At 57.9% G+C, this 10645-nt stretch overlaps 1 protein-coding gene across 2 annotated transcripts; it reads left to right on the top strand.

Moving 5' to 3' along the window:
• Positions 1-347: 347 nt before the first annotated feature.
• Positions 348-10401, top strand: TLE5 (TLE family member 5, transcriptional modulator). Of its 2 annotated transcripts, none has more exons than XM_049808424.1 (7): positions 348-499; positions 1008-1105; positions 2628-2691; positions 5137-5181; positions 6785-6847; positions 8369-8443; positions 9126-10401. In XM_049808424.1, the coding sequence occupies exons 1-7, from the start codon at positions 473-475 to the stop codon at positions 9342-9344; spliced, it is 591 nt and encodes a 196-aa protein (XP_049664381.1). In that variant the 5' UTR covers positions 348-472; the 3' UTR covers positions 9345-10401. The 2 variants fall into 2 exon arrangements, with proteins under 2 accessions (XP_049664381.1, XP_049664380.1); XM_049808423.1 differs by having other exon boundaries at positions 9123-10401.
• Positions 10402-10645: the final 244 nt, after the last annotated feature.

Raw genomic sequence — 10645 nt, 5'->3', positions numbered from 1 at the left:
CGCGCCCGACAGCGGGGCGGGGGAGCCGGGCAGCCGCGCGGGGCCTCGGCCCGGCGCGCCTGCCCGGGCCGGGGCCCCAGCTCGGCTCCCGCGGCCCGCCCGCAAGCCCGCAGCCCGGCCCGGCCCGGCCCGGTGCCCGCGGCCGCCGGCGCCGCGCGGCGGGGGCGGGGACCGGCGGGGGCGGGGGCGGCCGTGGGCCCGCCCGGCCCGGGGAGGCGGCGGCGGCAGGTGGTGCCGAGCAGCCGCAGGACGGAGCCGGAGCCGCAGCCGCCATTAGACAATAGGCGCCGGCAGCGGGGCGGCGGGAGCGGCGCGGGGCGAGCGGCGCGGCCGGGGCGGGGCGGCCGCGGGGCCGGGGCGGCCGGGCCCGGCGCGGACAAAGGCGGCGGCGGCGGCGCGGACAGCCGCGGCGGGAGCGGGAACGGGCGGCGGCACCGGGCCGCTCCGTGCGGGGGCCGAGCCGCAGCCTGACATGATGTTTCCACAAAGCCGGCACTCGGTACGGCGCGGCCGGGCGCGGGAGCCCGGCGCGACCGGGACCGGGGCGGCGGGGTCGCGGGGCGGGGCCGGGCACCGGGGGGCGGCGGGGGCCGCGGGGCCGGCCCGGCCCGGCCCGGCCCGGCGAGGGGGCCGCTCGGCCTCCCTGTGGCGGCCCCAGCGGGGCCGAGGTGACCGAGCGCCTCCCGCCGCCGTGCAGCGAGAAGGCGGGGGTCTCCCCGCCCCGCAGCCCCGGCCGCCGCCGGTGGGCGGCGGGGCCGGAGGCAGCGCCCGGAGAAGGGCCCGGGCGCCCGCGGCCCCACGGGTGACCTTGGGCGCGTCCCGGGCCTGAGCGCGCCGGTCCTCGGGGTGCCCGGCCGGCTCTTGCTGGGGCTCAGCCCCCCCGGTGCGAGGCGCGGCTTCCCGGCCCTGCCCGGGGCGGCGGGACCAGGGCGGGCTCGGGGCTGCTGCTCGGGTGGTTCGGGCAGGCTGCCTGCCCCGGCGCCCAGCGCTGTCTCCTGTTGTTCAAGGGCTCCTCTCACCTGCCGCAGCAGTTGAAGTTCACGACCTCCGACTCCTGCGACCGCATCAAGGACGAGTTCCAGCTCCTGCAGGCCCAGTACCACAGGTACGTGCTCCCGTGCGCCGCCGGGCCCGGCCTGGGTCTGCCCCACGGCCTCCGCGGGGCTGGCACGCGGCAGCACGACACGCAAGAATCGCGCTGATTCTCCTGCTTCATTGCTTCGCCGCACGGACCGAGCGGGAATGCCAAGGCGGAGACCCGGTCACATAGCTTTGGTCACCTTTGGCTAGAGGAGGACCTAAGGCAGGGGATTGGTTGCATCCGCTTGGGAGCCTGGAGAGGAGAACATGCGTCTTCCCTCTCCAGCCAAGGTCTTTACTCTGAGTACAGCTCGGCCAGGACCGCGCGGAGGCTTGCCAGGCCTCCTGCGTCTTGCTGGGAGTTTTCCTCGGTTCTTCTCGCTGGCTGCCATTCTTGGACGGCGAATGCTGCAGGGAGCACTTAAATCCAAAAGCTTCCGCTTTTCTGCGGGTGTGTGTGGAAACACTGCTGCTGACCCGAAAGCTGGCCTGTGATGATCTGTTGCTTCGCATGTGTGCGTGTCTGAAATAAACTTGAAGCTCTTGGGTTAAATCAACTGGGTGATGCCCTCTGCCACGGCCCAGCAGGGCTCCAGGGCGGCTGGTTGTGGCAAGGGCCTTGGTGCCATGCAGCTGCGAGTTCCCTGCCTGTCTTCCCCCAGCCTGGGCTCCGCTGGGCAGCCAGGTCACAGGTTTGCGGTGGTGTCATTCTGGCAGGAGCAGGCAGAAAAAATGCTGGGAAATGGCTATTTCCTGGTGTCCCTGTGTCTCTGGGCAGTGCCAGCGAGGGAGTAGGGGAGCCCGAGAAACGTGCCGTTGGAAGGGATGCTATCCCCCTATCCCACCCCGCTCCACCCCCTTGGACTTAATCTGTTCGAGAAGAAGCAGGTTTTGTGTAGGTGAAGCTGTTTCTTGTTTGAAACATAAAACCGCAGCACATGCTGGCTGCAGTTGCTCAGCTGGTGAGTTGGAGTCTCATAAAACACTGGGAGCAGCGGCACTTTCTCTGAAGGGTGTGAAGAACCTAGGGGAGAGAAAAAAATCCTTTCTTCTGGAGGGATGTGCTGCACTTGGGCCTCCCCCCCACCTTCCAGAAATGGATCTGGCTTTGGTTTAGAAGTTGTATTGGAGCATCTCTTGAATGCTGCAGGCAGGCCTGTGCTAGAAGCTGTCCCCAGCTGCCAGCAATCAGTTGAGGAAAGGCAAACCCCTCCCTGGGCAGCCACCTCTGCTTCTGCCCAGCTTTCTGCTTCCTGCTGAAAGGAGTTGCCTGGGGGAGGTTGGCGTCCAGCTGGTGGATAGCCTCGTGCTGCTTCTCCTGAATGTGTGTTGGTGGCACTCCAGCTGGGAAGGTGGGAGCAGGCTCTGTTGTGGTCACCGCTGTGCAGCACACTGTGGCCCAGCTCTGACTGCCCCTTGGAGTCTGGATGGTGGTGTCCGAGAAGCCAGCCTGGCCAGGATAGGGCCGTGCAGGAAGCAGCTGCTCTGTGGCGATCAACTCTCTCACCTCCTGTTTGTGGTTTTCTTACTGTTTTCTGGCTTTTCAGCTTGAAGTTGGAATGTGACAAACTAGCCAGTGAGAAATCGGAGATGCAGCGTCACTACGTCATGGTAAGGACCGGCCCCAACAGCCGAGAGCATGTGGGTGGCGCGGGTGGGGACTCCAGCGGTGAGCAGGTGCCTGTGCCTGAGTTTTGCCTGGCAGGGAGCCTTTACCCCGTGGAGTGGTGGGCCTCCAGGCAAGGCTGGCATTGGCTTTTCTGAAAATGGGGCTTTTCTATATTTTGTGTTGTCTGCATGCAGTGGATTGTTGAAGCGCAGGGAAGTAGCAGAGAACTGTTGGACGTAGAAAACTGATGGGCCCAGTGACTGACTGCTTGATGGGTGGTGATGGGGTCCTTGGCCTCGCCACTGACTGGCTGCTTGACCTTACTCCCTGTGCCCTGGGAGAACTGACAGCTCTTACGCACCCCAGAAGGAGCTGTAAGGTGCTGGTGTGCAGGCGTCTGGGGACTCGGGGAGAGTCGTGGCTGGTGAAAGACAAAGCAGTGCTCTGAGCAGTCGTGAAGCTGGGAAACCCCACAAGCCTGGTGGGAGTTGAAAGCAGAAACCAGCTGCTGCGCAAGAGCTAAACCCTCTGCGCCTTCTTGTGACCCTGGCAGCCTTGCAGAGCTGTGGTGCTAAGTGCTAGCACGTCTCACCAGTGCGTGTGTCCCAGCACAAAGCGTGCAAATCCCAGGGCAGTGCCTGGTAAAGGCATGAGACACGATGCCACATGCGGGCAGCAGGGTTAGTTTTAACTCTCTAAAGAGAAATCTGCCAGGAAACAGCCATGTTCTTGTAGGCAGGGTGATGGTTTGCCTGCCAGGTAATGCTTCTGTCTTCCCACGCATGGAAGAGCCCTTGCAGCAGAGAGGAGGGATGCCAGGCAAAGCTGTGGTCTGTTCCTTTCCTATCAGGGAGTTAACAGGAGGTTGTGATACTATCCATGAAGATGAGCTGGTGCCTGCTTACCAGCTGCTGCACCTGCCCTGGAAGGAAGAGATAAGATGTAGAAATTAATACATCAGCTCTGTATTAGGGCAGAGTTAGGACTTTAAAAGCAGAAATAAGGGAGCTGGCCCCTCTATCCATCCATCCTCCTGTACTGCCTGTATGTCCAGACTCTGAGGCTGTGGGGAGCAAGGCATGCTTGGGGCTGGAAACAAGAAGAGGTCACAGCTTTCCTTGTATATTAATGAGGAAGCCTGCCACATTCACACTGATAAATGATTGCTTCCTGGGTCTTGCAGCCTGCATAGAGACTCTCATCTCCAGGTGTGGCTGATATTTTTTTTTTTACCTTAATGCTGATGGTCACCAGCATTGACTCAGGTTACCATCAGCAGGTTGGCAGCAAAGGGGAAGGGTTATTGCCTGTTGTACAGCATTTGAGGCTTTGTAGGCGCAGCAGCTCCTGCCTTGTCTGCGTGGCTGAGCTGGAGTCGCACAGAGCTGCTGTCGTTCCCCACCACACCACAGCAAGTCACGGGAAGCAAAGAGGAGGGTTTCTGTGAATGTGCAAAGCTGCTACAGCTGCTCTGATTTTTTGAATAAGTCACAATTAGCAGCTTGGGAGTCAGGCTCCTGCTTCCTGCTCAGTCTTTAGAATGCAAAGAAGCCTCGAGAGCCAGCAGCAGTGTTGGAGCAGACTGAGATCATGGCAATACCAAGCTGGGCGCTTCTCAGACTTGTGGCATCAGTACCAAAACGCCAGTGATCTTCTCCTTGAATTAGATGAGCGCAGATGTGGATTTTTCTTTCCCTTTGGAAGAATCAGGATTGCAGCCTGCAAGCTGAGGGAGGAGATTTCTAAACTCTCAAAACTGCTTCTTCCAGGGGTCAAGAATTGGCTTCTCCTGACAGTAGGTTGCTCTGTAGCTGCCTGTTGCTGCTGTGCAGGGGGGGTCGGTTCTGGGTGTTTTTTTCAGTGTGTTTTTTTTCCACATAGCTTCTTCCCAAACAGCTGGAGCTGTGTGCAGCTGAATGTGTTACTTGCTAGATGAAGCCCAGTTGTGATCTCTTCCATTTGCTGCTGAAGCAGCCGTGTGGGATTTAGGATATTGGCCAGGCAAAACTTGTAGAGTTAGGCTGCCTCTCTTTTGGCTGTGGATATGGAAGCCTGTGGAGCCCTGAGCCTTTTTCCAGGTTCGAAGCAGCATCACTCACTCTCATCTTGATGCAGACTGCTGAAAGCTGTTTGTGAGGGGTGTTGCATGGGGCCCTGTCAGCAAGTTCCCAGGTCTCTGTTGGCAGAGTGTGAGGCTGGAGCAGGGTGGGTAGGGAGCGCCCGGGCTCAGTGGTTCTGCCTTAGACCTGGAGGGGGTCTCTGTGTTTGCCTCCTGCTGTCTTTGTTTCCTAGGGCTGGCCTCTTCTCTCCTTCCATCCTTGCCCAGCCTTTGTAGATGACCTTGCTAGGAAAGCCGTGGTAGTTCCCAGCACTGCTGTATGGAGCCACTTTACCTGGTGGGGACTTGACTTACAATTTCTTTTGTTCTCTTCTCTCCTGCTCTACAGTATTACGAGATGTCCTACGGGCTGAATATTGAAATGCACAAACAGGTAGGGGGAAGGCATTTCCAAGTGCTCTGATTCCTGGGGAGGGTGGGTTGTCTGCTGTGCCTTGCCCTCTCTGTCACTTCAGTGGTATTTGAGGAACGAGAAATGCCATGAACCTGTAAAATGTCAGAGCTGCCTTCGAAATGCAGGGACTCCCCCCACCTCTTGGGATCGCAGTGCCCAGACTGAGGGCCCCCACCCTGGGCTGCAGGCATGCTCTAGTTCTCCCCAGGGCCTGAACAGGTATTTAAGCACTGAACACTGGCAGGGTCTGGAGCTGCGGCTCAGAGTTGGTCAGCAGACAGGAACCCAGGGTGGAGGGCATGAGATGACGCTGGGTCCCTCCCACCCTCCTCCCAGGCCCTGGGTGGGTTCCTGGCCCTGCTCCCTTCCCCAGTGCCTAGGAGGGCTTGTTGTGATCACCCCAATGTGAAAAACACCTTTGGCTCCCCCCAGGCTCTTGCTGCAGTTGGGCCAGAGAGCACTTCGCTTGGGCTGTCATTACGTAACATGATGGCAGACCTTCTAAGAAAGCCTCCTTCTGATGGAGACAGTGCTGCAGCCTGGATAAGTTTGTTCATTACCCTCAATGGTGGTTAAGTTGTTAATTATCCCCAGTGGCTAATTACCTGTTCTGTTAACAACATGAGCCTCCTCTGAGCCTGACTATCTGGATTCAGCCGCAAGTCACAAAGTTGTCTGTGTGTCGTGGCTCAGTTATAAGCTGCTTAGCACAATTCTGTTCCCCGCAAAGGCACTTGATGCCTCTGATCCCATCACCCTTGTTGGTAAGCCCACGAGACTGGCTTCCCTGGGAAAACCTGCATCTTGGTAAAGGATCTGAGCCTTGAATCTTCACTGCTGTCCTGTCAACTGTCTCCCAGCCTAGTCTGCTCCCTTGTGGTGCTGGTGGGACCCTCCCAGCTGGTTTTGGTGCATGCCTAAACTCTTTGGCTCTGTATTTCTTTTGACTCCATTGGAAAGTGATTTGCAAAGGGCTAGTAGCTTTACTCCTTCCCAGGAGAAAGCATTTAACACCCCAAAATTTGCCACCTGCTTGTATGAGACTAATGAAGAAGCTGCCCAGTCCCTGTGGTCTCCCTGAGTAGCCCCAGTCCTGCAGCTCGGCTGTGGGGAGGCTGGCAGGGGGCGAACGCTTGCCTTTGGGAAGGCGGAGTCCGAGGAGGTTGAGCAGCCAGTCTCCAGGGCAGAGTGGGGGGGTCTCGGTGGAGGCAGCATGTGTGTCTGTGTCCACATGGCAAACGTAATTCAACGCATCCCCACCTGGGTCTATAATAAGTTTCCTCTCTGGTTGCTCCCAATTCATTAAATGAATATCGGAGATGGAAAAGAATATTGAAATCATGCTCTTTGCAGTCAGCAGCATTCGTGCATTTAACTATGTAGGGAGGGGCCTTGGGAGTGAGGTGACCCCACTGTGGCACCAGGATGCTGCCAGCATCTTTCCGGGGGGGAGTTTGTTTTCTTGGGGCTGTTTGGGGACTCAGGCCCTGCCTGGGGTGGGGGAAGGTGGAGCAGCCGGTGCTGAGGATGGTCAGTCCCAAGCTGCCTGATGCCTTTCCTCTCTGTTCTTCCCACCTTCTAGGCTGAAATCGTCAAGAGGCTAAATGGGATTTGTGCACAGGTTCTGCCCTACCTTTCGCAAGAGGTGAGTCCTCCAGCTTGGCCTTGGCTCTGGCTCAGGGGCACGTTGGCAGAGGGGAGCAGAGGCCCCCGTCCCGCTCCGGGACAGCAAGGTGCTGCGGCTGTCCCATATGGGCAGCTCCATGCTCCTGGCCTGGGAAACCTTGTTGCTTGCTTTGAGCCTCTGTGCAGGGACAAGCACTTCAAGACAGGTTTGGCCTGGAGGCCTTCGAGCAGCCCCCCAGGCGCTGTGTGGTGGCTAATGTGCCTGTCTGTCCCCTTTGTTGGTGGCTGTGGACAAAGATGGGCTTTATTCTCTCCTGCCTGTGATTCTGAGTCATTGGCCACTTCTGCATGGGTGGTGGGAGCTTTGGGTGGCTAATTGGGGGAGGAGGGTGTTTAAAAAAAAAAAAGAAAAAAAAGAAAAAACAAAACCCTCCATATGGCTCCTCCTTGAGATCTGGTTCCTCTGCCTCATTAATTAATGCAGCTGATGGGCTCCTCCCACTCCCCTGAGAAACTGATTGGGAGTGCCTGGGAGTTGCTGCTCGAGGCAGGAGGAAGATGAAGCACCTCTAGTGCCATATCTGTCCATCTCCCCATACAACCCTACAGAGGCTAAACTCCACTGCTGTTCTTGTGGCTTTTTTTATTGGTCAGGAGTAGCTGTGGGATGGAGGCTGTGTTTCTTGGTCTGGGTTAGCTGTGGGGTTGGTGGACAGGCTGTGTTTTTCCCACCCACCTGTTCTCAGGGAAGACAAAGTGGCTTGCTGATCAGATCAGAGCTGCCTAATAACTAAGCCACAACTAAACCTTTTGCATCTTAATACAACCCCTTCCCCCTCCCCAACCCTGTCCCGCTGCCAAGATGGAAAGAAAAATCTACTTGCTGGAGTGCAATGGACAGGCCTGGTGTTCAGAGACCTTGTGCTCTCAGAGCAAGTACAGTTGTCCTTTATTTTTTAAAATTTGTGATGCAGCTGTTTTTCCTGTTTGTATTTGGAGCAGCTGTGCTGGGCTCTTCTACAGCAGCATCTTCCAGCTGCTGCAGTTGGGACCTGGGATGTGTCCCAAGGAGTGGGGAGCTTCCCAAGAGCTTCTGATTTTAGGGCTTGTTTTGCTTTTTAGTGGGACTTGCTTTGTGTCAGTTCTGGGTAGAGGAGGGGAGATAGGGTGGGAGGCATTGCCTACCTTAGGGCTCTTCTGGCCAAGGATTGCTGAGCCTGTGCAGAGCGGGACAAGGATGGGAGTAAGAGGGGACCTGCTTAACCCTGTGGTGAGGAACTGGAATGAGACAAGCATGCCCCCTTCCCTGCTTCTCACTACCATGGGCCTCAGTGGTGTAAGGTCCTTGTCACAAATGAAGTGCGTGCAGGTGTCTCCCGCTATGGGGTTAACCAGCCTGCCTCTGTGCCCTGCCATCTTGGTGCTAGCAGCTGAGATAACGTACATGTGAGTGTGTCAGACCCAGTAGGGCTTGGGTCCCTGTTCTCCTTCCCTGTGATACTAGAAATGACCCTGAATTCCTCTGTTCTCTCCACACCAGCATCAGCAGCAAGTCCTGGGAGCCATTGAACGAGCCAAGCAGGTTACGGCACCAGAACTGAACTCCATCATCCGTGTACGTGATGCATGTTTAGTTTGGGTTCAGAGGGATGGGAATCCATGCCTTTGGCCTTCGAGACAGAGCCGGTCAGGGGAATCATGACCTGAGGATGTGCCCCGCATGCTGGGAGCTGGCTGCTCTATGTGCAGTGCTGTAGCCTTGCTGGGATGAGGCTGTGAGTGCTAGGCTGGCCTTGCTGGCATGGGGTTGGTTTTGTCCAGACTTGTTATGATATGGGCATGGGTTTGCAGGGGAGCACGGATTCCTGCTCCGTCCCAGCAGGGTGCAAGGAGAGGAGCTTTGGTTTTGAGCAGGAACCGCAGCAGCTCCTTGACATGAAAACACCATCTGTTCTTGGTCAAGGTTGGGAGGGCTTTAACCGCATCCTTGGAGCATGCCAGAGTCTGAGGCCAGATGTCCTGTGGGCTAGGGGCTGTGTGTTGTGCTGGGGACACGCTGTCGAGTCTTCTCTTGAGGCTGTCGCAGCCCAAGGACTCTAGAATGTTTTGGTGGTTTGTTTCGTTCCCCCCTGCCCCAAGGCTGCAGTGGTCTCCAGGACCTTGAGGTCCCTGGTTTAAGCTTGGCTGCTGGCGCAGTCTGTCTGGAGAGCCCAGGCCCTTGGGTTGGGGTCCAAGTGCACTCAAAATGACAATAGCCCTCTCCTGTCTTCCTGTCTGTCCGTCATTCTCTACAGCAGCAGCTTCAAGCTCACCAGCTGTCGCAGCTCCAAGCCCTCGCTCTGCCTCTGACTCCGCTCCCTGTGGGCCTCCAGCCCCCATCCCTCCCTGCTGTCAGTGCCGGCACCGGGCTCCTCTCGCTCTCGGCCTTGGGCTCGCAGGCTCACCTCTCCAAGGAGGACAAGAACGGCCATGACGGGGATGCCCACCAAGATGATGATGGGGAGAAATCGGATTAGAGTGACTGGGGGGCCGGGGGTAGGGGGCTGTTTGGGGGGTGGGGGTGGGGGGGGCGGGTTAATGCAAGATGCAGTATCTCTCTAGTTGCTGCGCAGCAGAATCGCGGGGGCTTGTGTTTGGTGGCAGCTTGCCAGGCCTCTTCCCATGGGCAGCAGTGCCTGGTGGATGCCCCTACCACGGTCCCAGCGGATGGGCTGCTCCGCAGCAATGCAAGCGCCATAGCAGTAACCATGTGGCCGATCGTGCTCTCCCTGTGCCCAGCCTGGCTTCCCCGTCCCCGGTCCTGCTCTGTCACAGAGCCGAGCCAGAGCCTGGCTGGGGCTGCTCTGGGGCTGCGTGCCCCCCCCCGGCTGTCCCAGCTCCTCGGTGCCACGTGACTCCCCTCTGCCCGCCGCTCTCCCCTTGGTATTTAAAGATGCCCCTTGATCCTAACGGTTTCTGCACAACTCCCTGCTGGGATCCCTGCCCCGAAACCATCTCCTCCATCCCCAAGCACTCTTGATCTCGTTGCATCGCCCTGGCCCTGCCCGCCCCCCGCGCCTCTCCTGCACTAATACCAGGCCGGCACCTTGCTGTTCTGCATGTATCTGTTCTTAACCAGTCCCGCGGCACCGCGGCAGTACGACACGCTCCGGCTGCCGGGGTTTCTCCTCCGCTGCTCCTTGGCCTTGGGCTGGAGGGGGAGCCTCTGCCACCTGCTCCCCTTCGGCATAGCACCCATCTTTGGGGGGCTTGGGCAGCTGGGCAGAGGGGCAGGCAGACTGAGAGCCTTTCCTGGTCCTCCCCCTTCCCATGCCCCTGCCCCCGTGTAGAGGATACAGCAGCTTTCTCTGTTCTTATCTCCGTGCGCTAGCGTGTCTTCTAAAAAAACAAAAATGGAACAAAAAAAGAATAAAATTAAATAATAATCTGGTGTTTGTATATAGTCCTTTAGAAAGATCTTGTTTTGCTTTTTGTGTTTAATCACTTGACCTATAATAAGAGGAACTGAAAATGCTGTATCAAGGACGTACAAGCTGTGCCTTTCAAATAAAGAAATAAGAAGGTTGGTTAAAACCGTGACTTGCTGCCTGCTTTCTTGCCGCCTTTGGGATGACTTTAAAATACTTTCCCCCCCCTCTCCTGCCCCCCACCCCCTGCGATAGGGGAATCAGTGGGGGAGAACAGGTAGCTTTGCTGGCTAATGTTGGACCCTGCCTCAGTTTCCCCAAGTGCTGTCACAGCTCCCAGCAGGCTGTGGGAGGTGTCTGGAAGAGCTGCCCTCCCTCTTCCAGGTGAGCAAGTCCCAGACTAGTCCCTG

This window comes from Accipiter gentilis, chromosome 8 (assembly GCF_929443795.1).
Source record: "Accipiter gentilis chromosome 8, bAccGen1.1, whole genome shotgun sequence".
Classification (NCBI taxonomy): Eukaryota; Metazoa; Chordata; class Aves; order Accipitriformes; family Accipitridae; genus Astur; species Astur gentilis.
The sequence above is the reverse complement of the archived record's forward strand: the minus strand, read 5'-3'. Positions and strand labels throughout refer to the sequence as shown.

Bases quoted from the DNA above. Each gene is read 5' to 3' on its own strand.
- TLE5 (XM_049808423.1), top strand. From the start codon at position 473: ATGATGTTTCCACAAAGCCGGCACTCG. The intron at 1,106-2,627 runs GTACGTGCTCCC...CTGGCTTTTCAG, and splicing joins CTGCAGGCCCAGTACCACAG to CTTGAAGTTGGAATGTGACA. The intron at 5,182-6,784 runs GTAGGGGGAAGG...CCCACCTTCTAG, and splicing joins ATATTGAAATGCACAAACAG to GCTGAAATCGTCAAGAGGCT.